Consider the following 15025-nt stretch of genomic DNA (forward strand, 5'->3'; position numbering starts at 1 on the left):
ATAGAAATATGCAATGGCAAACCGCGGCAAATCCGCCCCATGTGAACCCAGGCTGAGGGCTTTTTGTTTTTTGCGGACGAGTTGTATTTTTCAATGGCGCCATGTAACGTACCATATAATGTACTGAAAAACTTTTCAAAACTTCTAAGTGGAGGGAAAGGAAAAAAAAACCTAAATTCCGCAATTTATGGAAGGGTCTTGTTTCTGCGTTGTACAATCTGTAGCAAAAATGGCCCGATAACTTTATTCTTTGGGTCAGTACAATTACCACAATACCAAGTTTATAGAGTTTTTTTTGCTGTAGTACTTTTGAGATATAAAATATCTTTGGAAAAAAATACGATTATTTTCTGCCGCCATCTTTCCGACAGCCATAACTTTTTTATTTTTCCATCGACATAGTTGTGCTTTTGTTTTGCGGGACGCCCTGTAGTTTCTACTGGTACCTGGTTTTGGAGTAAATATGACTTTTTGATCACTTTTTATTCCATTTTTTTCATGGAGACCGAGTGACCCAAAAAGCTCAATCCTGGCGTTTTTTTCATTCCAATGGCGCTCATTGCGTGATGTAAGTAATGCGTTACTTTGATAAATTGGAGTTTTATGGATGCAGCAATAACAAATATGTTTCGTGTTTTTTTCAAATTTAGATTCTTTTATTATAAATATGGCAAAAGGGTAGGGAGGTAAACTTTGATTACCTTTTATTTTTTTTCAGTAATTGATAAAACTTTTTTAAACTGACTGTGACATTTTTTTTTGTCCCCATAGGGGATTGGAACTTGCGATGGTTTGAACGCAGTATGATGTAATACCACAGTGTTACATTATACTGCGATGTGACAGGCACTCTATCTAGCTACGCCACAGGCATGATTTGATAGGCAATCTGCAATGGCAACCTTGGGGGATTCCAGGAAGGCCCACTGTTGCCATGGAAATCGCACGTCACTAGAGATGAGCGAACCTACTCGGCCACGCCCCTTTTTCGCCCGAGCGCCGCAATTTTCGAGTACTTCCGTACTCGGACGAAAAGATTTGGGGGGCGCCGTGGGTGAGTGGGGGGTTGCAGCGGGGAGTGGGGGGGAGAGGAATCTTTTCACCCGAGTACGGAAGTACTCGAAAATCACGGTGCTCGATCGAGTAATTACTCGAAACGAGTAGGTTCGCACATCTCTACACGGCACCCATCATGGTGGTCCTTTGAAACCCTAGAACATTGATTTGGGGATTTAAAGGGTTAACAGCTCCAATCAGTGGTAGAGCTGATCAGGGCTGTTGGGGGCGGGTGTTGACTGTAAAAAACCTGCATTGTATGGAGCGGGATCGGCGCCCGAACCCCTTCCATGCACACCCTGAACCTTTTTGACATAACTGAAAGTAGAGCAGGTCCTATTCTTTTGCACACGCATAGAATGTGCGCGCAAAAAATGCTTATGAGAATGAAGCCATCAAAATCAATGGGTTCGATTCTCCGTGTTTTTAACGCGCACAGATTTTGTTTGCGTATAAACGTGCGCAAACACACAGCTTGTGTGATGAAGCCCTTACGCAGAGTTTGAAGACTAGAAGCGCACAATGAGGGCTCCTTTACACGGCATAATTACGCTTGCACAATCTACACGTGCGATACTCAGAGACTAACACCCTTTGATTCCAGTGGGTTCATACGCATTTCCATATTTTGCGCATGCAAAAAAAAATTTACTATGCTCTACTTTTTTGTCCACCCATTGTTGCCATAGATGTCTATAGGAGGTGCAATATGCAAAGTGATGCACAATACACTGCGTACTTCCAATGGAAAAAGAACACATCTAGAACTCAGACTGAATAGCCATTTAAATCGGAGCGTGTTTGTCTGCCGTACTCAAATGAACACGACGTGAGGGCGCAAAAAGTACAGTAAAATACACCGACACATGCGCAAAGAAAGCTCGCTCATAGCACAAAAACGCAGAGCTGCGGCACATTCATGTGAAGGAGCCCTAAATCTGTGTCATTTTTCTTCCCTTTTAACACCCAAGGCTGACAGGTACCAATCATTGGCTACCTTTAACCCCTTTAGTGGCACGCCCGGAAAATCTCCGGGGCTTGCTGCACTGACTATGCAGTTAAACCCCAGTAGATTTCCGTGGACAACTCTAGTGCTGGAATGTGCAGAGCACTGAGCTGTCCTCTGAAATCTTCCAGGGTTTTTATTTTTCGAAATTGTTATAATGTATTCTTTCATTACAAAAAAATGTTGCAATGTGATTGTTGCATTCCTTGATAAATACTTGCGAGATTAAATTGCATTGTCGACTCATTTAAAAAGCCTGCCCTGTGAGGCGTGACATGGTAATAATAAACCTGCCACTGAAGGGGTTAAGCCTTGAGTGCACGGCTGTATTATGGCTCAGTTTTGTATGGTGTAGTAATTGGGCTGCCATAGAGGTGCACGAGACTTCTGCCGTAAGCCTCCAATGTCATACGGAGGCACGGAAAGTCTTATACTGAGGCATTTATTACATATTCGACTGAAACAAATAAGTCCATGTTCCATCGGATGCTGTATTATGAAGGTATCCGCCACCAGAGGCATTGCCGTGTCACAAGAGACTGAAGTTGAGTTGACTGTAAACCAACTCCATCACACGAGACCGGTAGTTCCCACTGGTAATCTAGAGCCTACTGTTAGTTCTTGTGGTGCTCGGACACATTTTATAGGATCTATCCAAATGTTTTGGGGGGATGAGAGGAGACTGAAGAACTTTGATGAAATCAAAGAAAGCATGAGGAAGACATATCAATGGTTCTCCTCCTTGGGTTGGCTCATGTTTGGACTTGAGGTCATAACCCTACAAAACTTCTCTATTGCAAATGGACTGATAATCCTGTATTTTATGCACCAGCTTCATCATGTACTAATTACTAAATATCCAACATTTATTCCTAGGTAACAAACACAAACCATGGATGGAAGCCCAGTACCAGGGGATCATCATGGAGAATGACAACACAGTCTTACTCAACCCTCCTCTCTTTGCCCTGGACAAAGATGCTCCATTGAGATACGCAGGTACTGATCCAATTCATGGTGTCAATTCAATACCTGATCTATTGCAGTGGTATCTCACCTGTGACCCTCCAGCTGGCTATCATCTCAGAGAGCACAGGAGATCTATAGGATTGTATCCCAAATTACTTATCTTCCCTATCACAGGTGAAATCTGTGGGTTCCGGATTCATGGAGCTGGAACTCCCTTTGAAGCTGTGGTTCTAGATCGGACAACGGGTGAAGGTCTGATCCGAGCGAAGGGTCCGGTAGACTGTGAGGCCCAGAGAGAGCATACCTTCACCATCCAGGCACACGACTGTGGCGAGGGACCGGACGGGAGCAACAGCAAGAAATCCCACAAGTGAGTAAATCCCAATGTTTGCACCCAAGTGTAGACCGATGAGTCAAGATCTTGTGAAGATCATCTGAAGGCCTCATAGCTAATAACTTGAGATCATTGCTGGTTGTAGGTGTGGAAGGGGCATGGGAGAAGATTCCCTCACTCGTGCGAATGAATGTTCGCACTTGTGGTACCCCAGGGCTAAGCGAGGGTGATTGTGGGACCTGATATATAGGTCTGGAGCTGCGCCACGGCCCCAGTCCCTGAGGCGACTCCAGCAGGCTTGGAAGTATCATGGTGGTGGTCATTTTCAGGGAGCTGTAGAGCGGTTGTATCCCCATGCTGGGGAACAGCCGTTGAGAGAGACAGACCACCATCAACCATGAATATCTGGGGGTGAAGATGAAGAGCTAGGCACACTCCTGGGCGAAGTGCCACACAGCGTGCAGGAGGAGAGGAAAACCCCCTCCCCGCATTACCGGACACTGCGGTGGCGGTGCTGAAGACCAGCACCGAACACCTCAGAAGCTGGAGTGACGGAGACAGCGCTGCCACCGGACGAAAGCGTGAGCGTACCATAACCCCACTACCATATGAGGTATAATCCCTGGCCAGGGTGGGGGTGATGAACTCACAGGACTGTGGTAGTGTAAAGGGTTAATTTGGCGCCAGTAAGTTCGAGCAAGGGCTTGCAGGGGTTAATGACGTTATGTAAGTGTTATGCATAGAGTGTAATGTAGCGTGTAACATGTTTATGATGAAGGATGTGTAACGGCCGCAGTAAGAGTCATGGCCTAGCATGGGGGTCGAGTAATGGAACGCGGGAGAGAACCCGTTAGTTGGTGATGATGATGCTAGACGATCTCTGGATTTATGTGACGTCAATGACGTGGTTGACGCATTCGTGAGGAGGAACGCTGCTCCTACGGGGCATCTGGAGACAAATGACGCAGAAAGCCAAGTTAGAGGCATGTGCCTTGCTGCTGCCAGGAGGAGTTACAGAGGATGTATCTGGATGGTGAGAGATGTCCACTGATATTGGGAGTAGTGCTGCCTTAGGGCTCAGTCAGGCGAGCAGAGATTTGCGTGTTTTTCCGTGCGGAAAAAAAACAGCAATGTGTGCGGGGAAAAAGTCCACATGATCACGTCCATTGCCACCCATATGTTCTATTTATGTAGGTGCGGATTTTTTCCCACACACGCATTGTGGTTTTTTTTCCGATTTTTTTTTTTTTTTATTGGATCCTGTGGAGACGCTTGCTATGAATCGACCTGCTCTATAGAAGTCTATGGGAGGTGCGCAATATGTTGCGCAATTCCGTGAGAAACAAAATGTCACATCTGGACCTCATTAGGCTAAACAGTCATTTAATAAAGGGCGAATTCGCCTTCCGCACACAAATAAACATGCCCTGTGTGCGCAAAAAAGTACAATAAAATGCACCAATACACGTGCAAATCAACCTTATTCATAACGCAAATGCGCTGCGCTGAAGTGTGTGCATACGCTCGTGTGAAGCCGCCTTAGAAATCACCCTTGGTTCGTTCCCTTATTCTCATTCACTTATGTGAGCGACTGAACGATTTCTCATTAGAAACGCCAATAATGTATCTGCCGGTATAAACAGGCTGCATGAGCGAACGCCGACAGCATTCACGCGTTCAAACGATATTTTGGCTGGTCTATAAGGACCCCCATTAGGGCTAATTCCCACAGACGGATTTCTGTCGCGTTTCACGTAGGAAGACATGGGAATCCTTTTGGTCCAGGAAAACAAATCGCAGCACGCTCCATTTTTTTGCGGTTCCCACACGGACAGCTTCCGTTGAAGTCAATGGAAGCCGTCTGATCAGCAGCCGGTTCGCAATTGAATTGTGGACGGGCCGTGGATTCCGCAGGAAAGCAGAAGATTTAAGAAAAAAATCTCTACTGCGCAAGTGCGACAGCGTGCTAGCCGGCGCTACCGCACACATCCGCAGTGAAGACCCAGACGGGTAAGCACGGTCCTTGGCCGCGGTCAAGATTGGATTCAGCTGCGGGCTCCCGCATGCGGAATCCAAGCCGCCCGTTGACATATGGATTTTAATGCATATCTGTGCAAAAGTCCCCGTCAAAATCTGCAGCATACAGGGGGTCAGGTGAAGACCGGTCTCAGAGGTGGGGTCAGGGGGTCCTACCAGACTTCTTCCAAACCTGGCTACAAGTGACCCACAACGTAGCCTTGGCGATTGTGCTCAAGTATAACTGCTTTAGTTTTGCCGTCTCTCACGTTCTTCCCTCTTCCTTGTCCACAATAGAGCCACGGTTCACGTTCGGGTCAATGACGTCAACGAATTTGCCCCCGTGTTTGGCGAACGGGTCTTCAGAGCTTCAGTCACTGAGGGTCGTATGTATGAACGGGTCCTCCGGGTGCAGGCGTGGGACCAGGACTGCTCTCCGCAGTACAGCCAGGTCTGCTTCTACCAGATCCTCACCCCCAACGTGCCCTTCACAATCGACAACGATGGTAAGTCAGACGCCGGTCCCAACCGCAAGGGACACCAAGGCAAAAGTCTATCGCCCCTTCATTTCCCATATCTTCCAATATAATCCATCGTTGTATGCTGGTATAAGAACAAGGGATGTATTACTGCAGAACTGGTCAGATTCACCTTACAGGAGGCTGATAAAGCCGGGTGACAACTTCTACAGGCGGCCATATTAGTTGTCACCCAACTTTCCAGAACTTTTGTCACATGTTGTATGGGTGAACTATTTGAATAGCTTTGCTTGTTGACAGGTTATATAAAGAACACGCAGCCTCTACAGGCCAGCGGTGAGCGCGTGATTAGATTTACGGTCACGGCATATGACTGCGGGAAAAAGCGAGCCGTGGAAGACGCAGAGGTGGAGATTCAAGTGAAGCCTACCTGCAAACCCAGCTGGAGAGGTAACAGCATTTGGCTTTTGTATTTCTCATAGATTAAAGAAAAATCCGCAACTTTCTAATATACATACGGAGAACTGAAACTCCATTGATTTACATAGGGGTATTCAGACTTACGTATTTACGTACGTGAAAAAAAGTGAAGCGTTTCCTATTTTGGTTCGTATTACGGATCGAAAATGCCCATTAAATTCCATGAGATTGCATAAATGCGGACCTAGCGAGCTGGACATGATTTTGCAACCCAGGATGACGGCGAGTTATTAGGGTCCAGAGAACAATAGCACCACTGACTATATGCACCCCGAACAATGGAGCATTGACACATCAGCCCTGATGCTGCGCTGACACATAGGAACAATAGTGCACTGATAAATACAATGACCCCTGATACATGCAGACTCTCCCTTATTAACCCTACAATGTGCAGAAAAAAATCTCCAGGGGTCCTGCAAAATTATTCTTGCAACTCCTCACCCCACCTCCCTCATTTCATACAACCCCCTCCCCACTTTGGTACCATACAAAGAGTTTGGGGGACTTATGTAAATAGGCTTTATACAGTACTTCCAAGGATACTTGCCCTTCTAACCTGATATCAGGCATGGAGAGATGCAGCCATTCAGCTGGCAGCAAGTAGTCAGCCCAAATGGCAGCCTGGGAGAGGCCTTCATGGTGTGATACTCAAGCAGTGGTGTGGCTTATGAAAATGCTTGAGGCTAAATATACATACTCTAAATCAGACCCCAGACCAGAGCCCTATATTCATATCACACCCCAGACCAGAAACTTCATATTCTTACCAGATCCCAGACAAGAGCCCTGTATTCATATCAGACTCTGAACCAGACCCCTACTTGTAGTCTGACCCCTTGTATTATTATTAAAGCCCAGAACAGACCCCAATATTAATAACCCCCGGCCAGAGCCCTATATTAATAACAGACCCCAAGCCTAAATTAATATCTAGACCAGAGCCCCTAATTCTATTCAGACCCTGCATTTTAATTTCAAACCCCAGAACAGAACCAAATATATTAATATTGGGATTGGAATACAATTAGGGGTTCTGGTCTAGAATCTGATATTATAATAGGCCTCTGGACATGTTCTAAAATGATTTAGACCCCAGTCCAGAGCCCTATGTTAATATCAGACTCTAGCCCAGAACCCCTAACTGTATTCCAATCCCAATATTAATATAAAACCCCAGATTAAAACTCTATATTTATTTCAGACCCCAAACTAGACCTCTATATTACTAACAGACCCCTAGCCAGAGCCCTATATTAATATGAAACCACAAAATAGACCTTAATATTAATTATAGACCCCAGAACAGAAACCTATATTCATATCAGACCGCAGACCAGGCCCCTATATTAATAATAGACCCAACACCCCTATACTAATAACAGATCCCAGGCCAGAGCCCTACATTAATATCAGACTCTAGACCAGAGCCCCTTATTGTTATTATTGGGTCCTTACCTCTTATAATAATATAAGACCACAGACCAGTCTTGATACATTAATTTCAGATACTAGACCTCTATTTTCCCCAAACAAGATCCCTTACATAAATTTCAGACCCCAAACCAACCCCCTTATATTCATATCAGACCCCTAACCAAACTGCAATATTAACAGACCTCAGATCAGTCCCAATATACTAATATCAGACCCCAGACCAGACCCGTATTTTCATAACAGACCGTAGACCAATAATTGCAGAATCTAGACCAGAGCTCCTTATTGTATTTTGACCCTCTATATTAATATCAGACCCCAGAGCAAACTTCTGTATTAATATCAGACCCCAAACCAGTCCCAATATATCATCAGACCCCTATATCCATCTGAGACCCCAGACTAGACCCCCTAGCTTAATTCGGACCCAACACCAAATTATATCATATTCACCCTTCTCGCTCCTGGCTCTTGTACAGCGTGGCACACACAACATCCTGATGCTGGTTGGCATCAGAACCCAGTGCAGCGGTGCCCATGGCTTAACAAGAACCTGGAGCGCGGAGGCTAAGAATGCAGCCTGCTGGAGTATTAGATATGGGCTCTCCTGTCAAAAATGGGCCCCATTTTCATTTTTGTCGTAGGGCCCGATCTCAGATCTACAGCCCTAGTTATCTTACAACTTTAGGGGTTGCAAGTAGCAGCGTGTAACCCATCTCATCCCAGTTTTTTAAACCCCAACTCTCAGCATCCTGGCATTCTGAGATTTGTAGTTTCACAACAGCGTCCTGTCCTGGACAGGAGCGGGTGGTGCGGGCAGGTCCAGACTTCTCCCTATACGTCTCCGCTAATCCCCTGGCATCATAGTATCCATGTATTTTGTGCGGTTACATAAACTCTGTTGTCTGTATAGTATGGTAAACCTCTGGTCTCTGCCCCGACAGGCTGGAGCAAGCGTATCGAGTATGTTCCTGGCACCGGCAGCCTGGCCTTGTTTCCCACCATCCACCTAGAGACCTGCGAAGAGCCAATCTGGAGTATTCAGGCCACGGTGGAAATCCAGACGAGTCACATTGCCAAGGGCTGCGACCGTGATAACTATTCAGAGAAATCATTGCGCAAGCTGTGCGGTACGTCCCTTACTATGTAATACAATGCTCGTGGGGCCGGGAGATAAGACCTATAATTCTCTCCCATTATGCTGTAATTAGGCAGCCTGTGCACAAATACAGGTTACCGCTTACTCTTTACATGCTTGCCAGTACTGCAGTAGCTAAAGTTGTGTACTCGGCCCCCTGGGGCCCAAGTATAGCTTGTACATTAGAGGCCCAGAAGCTTTCTTGTAAACCTCTGAATTAATTATGTTACACTAGTGCCGTAATAAATCTGGGGTCCCCAGAGATTATAAAGAGTTTCCGAGATAGAAAAAGCCATTCCTACATACCTAAGCAGAAAATAATGAGTTAATATGGAAGGGGGTCTCCTGTTCAAGACCCTCATCTACCAGCCAGACTAAGACCTCATTCACACAGGCGTATTTTTGGTCTGTATAGGGACAGTATAAACCCCATTGATTTGCATTGGGGTATTCAGACCTGCATGTGAAAAAATATCGCACCATGTCCTATTGTTGCCCGTATTACGGACAAGAATCGCCTATGCAAGTCGAAGGGAGCGTTAAAAAGCGCAGTGGATACGCATAAACTGTCAATTCTGACAGCGGGATTTAAATGCCCAACGCCCCCCCCATGATGTGATTGCGGGGTGCTGTTTGATTGCAATGGCAGCTTGGGGGCTTTCTGGAAGCCCCCAGGGCTCCAATTGCAGATTGCCTATAATATATTGCGGTATAATATAATACTGCAGGAGTGATTAAACCATTGTGAGTTCTCGTCCCCTACGGAGACTAAAAAAAATGTAAAAATCAGTTTTAAAAAGTTTTATTATTAAAAAAAATAAAATGTAAAAAAAGTTGCTCCCCCCTTTGCCAAATTTATAATAAAAAAATCTTAATAAAAGTAACTCAAAAACACATTTGATATAGTTGCTCCCATAAAAGTCTGATCTATCAAAGTAACGCATTATTTACCTCGCACGGTGAACGTCCTCCGAAAAGAAAATAAACGCCAGGATTGAACTTTTTTGGTCCCCCCATCTCCAAGAAAAAAATGGAGGTCCCAGCAGTACATAAGCAACTCATTCAATAGGACCCTGTAATACTCCATTACTCCTGTGGGGGTGCTGTAAGGAAAATGTATGATTGCCAGCAGGTTCCTACAGACAGTACAGCTGTTTGCCAGTGAACTCTTCCAGCAAAAGTTAGACAACATCCAGGACCTAAACACTAATAGCCCCAGGACACCCACCCATCACCAGAAAAAGGGGCACTCTCTCATTCCTTACATAGGCACAGCGCTATATATACAATTGTGGCTATGCCTGGTACTGCAGCACTTAAAGGGGTTGTCTAGTTGCCGGGCAATCCATGGCTGCAGCCTGGTCTTTATTTAGGAATGGATACCCCCTGACCACTGCAGCCAGTCAAAAGCCACAGCAATTTTGTGCCGTTCTCCTGGCATCTTGACTCCTGGCATCTAAGGAGTGATGCTAGTAGAATGCCACCTGTGGCAATCCCAGCCATCATGGCCTCAACCAATACCGCCACTGCAGGGATTGTCCCCAAGCTTTTCCAAACTGCTCGTTATGCACTGACATATTACTCCCCCTAGTATTCAGATTTGTCCCCAACATTCCCAAAAACAGCTACAACTAAGGAGCGACTGGGTAGAATGTTAGATTTTGTGTTTTCAATATGTCTGCTTGCTTCTAGGAGCTGCTCCAGGGGATGTCGATCTTCTACCCCCATCAAGCCCAACATATAACTGGACCCATAGCCTTCCCATACAGGATACACAAGACAGTAGCCCGGTCTTTTGGTTCAATGGTTCTCAATCCGTGGAGGTTCCTCCTGGGCGGTTACCTGCAGGAGGCGGAGCTGCTGATCACCTGACTCTCTCTTTCTGGCTGAAACATGCAGGCGGCAGCGGAGGAAAAAGCGGAAAGGAAGAGGAAGTGCTACTATGTAACACAGTGCAGAACGGTAAGTACATAAAGTAGTGGTCTCCAAGAATGGTGCTATATGGGGTGCAGAAGCAGCACTGCATCAGACCCTGGAGCTTGAGGGGCCAAAGACGCCCCTTTCAAATAAAAAGACAGCGGTGTTATCATTGGCAGATGGTAGGTGAGGCCTCTTTGGGATTGGGCCCATAAGCTTCAAGTTACACCAACTGTTCTCTAATCGGTGGCTAACTACAACTCCCAGAATGCCTTTATAACCAGAGCCTATAGGGTCATGCTGGAAGTTGTAGTTTTGCAGCAGCTGGTGAGCTGCAGGTTGGAAATCACCAGCCTAGGGGGCTGAAGAAGTCCTAAGGGTCTACAAGGGTTCTTTAGCGCATTACTTACATGTCGCCTTTTTCTCGCAGATGGCAGCTTCTCCCACTACACGCTGGCCGTGCACGGCTGTAGGATCTCCTTCCTCTATTGGTCCCTCCTGGACAGCGCGCACCCCGTCAAATTCCTGTGGAAGCTGGAGCAGGTACTTCTACACAACCGCGGGCAATCGCCGTATGAGAAGGTTAATGACATCCTACATACAGTGATGAGGGATACGGTTACAGGACTGTGCCACCGCCATATACAGCCCAGTCCGCACTAACCCCATCACATGCCAGGTCACTGCCCCACACCAGACCAGCAAGGGGACCCCACTCCTTCAGTCAGTCTATGGCCTCCCCCTGAGGGCTTTGCATCCCGCTTCCTAAGGACTTCTTCACACGACCATATTTGCACGTGTTTCTGCATGCGTAAAAATATGCGCACGCTAAAAATAACTCATTGATTTGAATGGGTTCATTCTGATGAGAGCGTTTTGCACGCATGCGGAAAAAAAGTAGGATCTGCTCTATTTTTTTGCATTTTGCACAGAAATACCCCCATAGAAGGGAAAGAGTGTAAGACTGCGCCAAATATGGAGAAAGAGCTCATCTGGACCTCATTAGGCTAATCCGTTTTATAATCCACGGAAAAGGTGTGTCGCACGCGTGAATTCGCCCTGTATGCGTAAAAAGTGCAGTTCTATACACAGATGTGTGCAAAACAGCCTCATCAAACCTCGTTCATGCGCAAATATTTGTGCTGCCCTAAGGCCTCATGTCCACGGGGAAAATCAGATCCGCTGCAGATTCTACATGTAGAATCTGCAGCGGGTCCCTCCTGCCCCGCGGATATGAGCGCTGAAAATAGCAATTTAAAAGCATTTACCCATCCGGAGCGGGCGGGGAAGGTCAGCTGTTCCTCACGGCCGGATCTTCATTTTCGGCCGGCGGATGAATTCCTGACGCCGGCGGCACGTCGTCGACGTGCCGCGCGCATGCGCCGGGCACATCCGCCGAGCCGAAGCAAGGGAGATGCGGCCGTGAGGAAGAGAAGAGCTTCGCGGCCCGCTGCGGGTGAGTAAATGCTTTAAATTCCTATTTTAGGTCTCCCGCGGATCCGGACGGCTTCCATAGGCTTCAATAGAAGCCCGCGGGAGCCGTCCCCGCGGGAGACCCGCATGAAAATGGAGCATGGTCCAGATTTTTTCATGCTCCATTTTTTTTTAAATGCCTTTTATTGACGATCCGCGGGTATTTATCTACCCGCGGGTGGTCAATGCATCCCTATGGGGATCTATGGCGCGGGAGATCCGCTGCGGATTTTAAATCACATTTTGCCCGTGGACATGAGCCCTAACTACAGCTTTTTTTTCACTGCGAAATTCGCAGCGTTTTTTTTCTGCAGGGGTCTATGGGACTTGTAATGTTAAAATCACGATTATGCAAAATCGCGATTTCGCGGTAAATTGCGATTTTGCGCAATCGCTATTTTAACATTACAAGTCCCATAGACCCCTGCAGAAAAAAAACGCTGCGAATTTCGCAGTGAAAAAAAAGCTGTAGTGGGTAGTGACCCTGAAGGTGCCATTCACGCGGGAATTTGTATCGTGCAAGTTTTTTGTATTGCAAGATGCGCAAAACTTGCATGAAAATAGTCCCCGTTATTTACAATGGTCTACTCACACGGGTGATTTTTCTCTTGCAGCGGTAATATTTGCGATCTCGTCCATTATTTTCTATGGGACCACAAAAAAAAAAAATCACATCGCACTCACATGTAGATGCGCTTTTGATTTTTCATATTGAAATAAAATCCGATTTTCACGCGCTTGAAAACCGCATGTAGTGCAATGCAACGCTCTCCTGAAATACCCTGTGCTGCAGAGGAACTCGCATCCTTCTGTCCGTGTCTCCATTCTTCTCACTGTCTCTCTCACATGTAGCCCTGTCCTACGGCGGTGTGCAGGGGCGTACCTATAGAGGATGCAGGGGATGTGGTTGCACCCGGGCTCAGGAGCCTTAGGGGGCCCATAAGGCCTCTCTTCTCCATATAGGGAGCCCAGTACTATGCATAAAGCACTATAGTTGGGGGCCCTGTTACAAGTTTTGCATTGGGGCCCAGAAGCTTCAAGTTACACCTCTGGCGGTGCGTATTGGCGTGCATGTTGAAGAAAATGTGCGTATTTGCGTGTGCTGAAGGACACACAACCATGCTGCCATTCATTGAAATGAGCAATTAAGCTAATTAGTTCAATATGTTCTATTTTCAGGTCTGTGATGTGGAGTGGCATCATTATGCTCTGAGCCTCGAGTTCCCGACCGTGTCTCTGTATGTGGATGGGGTGACGTATGACCCGGCACTCATGCATGATAATGGAGCCCTAACGCCACCCAAGCGCCAAGCAAGAATGATGATTGGTGGCTGCTGGACGGGTAAGGAGTAATGGAAAGCGGAAAGGTAGAGGGTGCGGGATGGGAAATTAACTCCATCCTTGAAAGATGGCGGCAAACAGTGGAGGAGATTACGATGGGTGCAACTAGATTACGATGACAGGCAACGGGCATATTGGTCATCGCTTGTCCCCTTCATGTACAGGGGCAAATTATCTGCTCTATGGGGATAATCGATCCTTAACATGATGGCTCATCCCCATACAGCTGTCATTGATCGGCTGCAAGTCTCTCTGTTTATGTAATTGCGGCCCATGCGAAAGCAAACAAATATTCCCACGTGTGAACATTCGCCGGTGTGAAGCCCCGCCCTCTCGCAGCGCTGAGAGCGGGAGATTCTGGCACCCTACAGTAGGCATATAAAAGGGCTGGAGCTGCGTTACCTTCTTTCCCATACACAAAGGCCAGGGGCAGCGGTGTGTGTGCGCTGCTCCGCAGCACGTGGTGTGTGGCAGGCGCAACAGTAAATGATGGCCGCGGAGTTCATGGCGGCGGCCAGTGAGTGTGGGGACGTAGCACTACCCCCATGCTGGGGGAAGACAGCGCTCAAGAGGCAACCAGAATCGCCCTGATGACTCGGGGCCAAGACTCGCGTGGAAGGAGAGGGCGTCTCGCTTCCCGCAGGGAACTTGGTGCCTGAAAGCCACTGACCGCACTGGGAATGGCGAAAGCTGCAGGAATGGGGCAAGACCGGTCCAACATGGTAGTTAGAGTGCGCACGCTACAGAGACTATGACGGACGCTTACGGACTGGGGGTTATGATTATGCTGGGATTCACACGATGGGAGTTCGTTGATGTGATGTGCAAGACACTGTGATGGGGGACAGAACACTTCGGGGTTAACAGTGCTACGTGCCATGGAGAGATGTGAGATGGAAATGTACCTGAGAGGTCTGTTCACTCTTATGGTGTGCGAGTCCATAGTGAGGCAGAGATCCAAAATTTAGGATGTACTCCATCACCTGCGGTACGTTAGGCCGGGAGGTAGGGATGCCTCGGATTTGGAGAAATGGTAGGGACTACGACGTTGTGTATGGAGTATTACTACTGAGATGGGAGTCGCTGCATAGAACAAAGTGCCCTGTTGCCCTAAAGAAAGAGAAAAATGTCCCCTGGCACCTCTGATGCATTTATCCCGTATGCTGTGGAATACGGGGGCACAGATTTAAGTGAATTGGCGGGTGACTTCCGGTTTATGTTTACATATCGTTTAAAGTACCCGCGACTCACCATCCTGAACCCGTGTCGCACCACCACCCATGACTGGTTACATTTACATGGGAAGATGTGCAGCCAGGCATCTATGCTCACATACAGCAGCTGATCAGCTGACAAGCAAGCGTTTGCTCATTCGTCAG

The 15025-nt window shown here is 47.1% G+C and overlaps 1 protein-coding gene across 1 annotated transcript in view; it reads left to right on the forward strand.

The window, feature by feature from the left end:
- Positions 1-15025, forward strand: part of CLSTN3 (calsyntenin 3) — a 44583-nt gene that overhangs the window by 13674 nt on the left and 15884 nt on the right. The window contains exons 3-10 of the mRNA XM_066601242.1: positions 2939-3061; positions 3206-3401; positions 5679-5887; positions 6161-6310; positions 8722-8907; positions 10608-10877; positions 11263-11375; positions 13485-13647. Coding sequence (XP_066457339.1) covers positions 2939-3061; positions 3206-3401; positions 5679-5887; positions 6161-6310; positions 8722-8907; positions 10608-10877; positions 11263-11375; positions 13485-13647 — 1410 coding nt within the window. The remainder of the gene's footprint in view (positions 1-2938; positions 3062-3205; positions 3402-5678; positions 5888-6160; positions 6311-8721; positions 8908-10607; positions 10878-11262; positions 11376-13484; positions 13648-15025) is intronic.

The sequence above is a fragment of the Eleutherodactylus coqui genome, chromosome 4, assembly GCF_035609145.1.
Source record: "Eleutherodactylus coqui strain aEleCoq1 chromosome 4, aEleCoq1.hap1, whole genome shotgun sequence".
In the NCBI taxonomy this organism is placed as follows: Eukaryota; Metazoa; Chordata; class Amphibia; order Anura; family Eleutherodactylidae; genus Eleutherodactylus; species Eleutherodactylus coqui.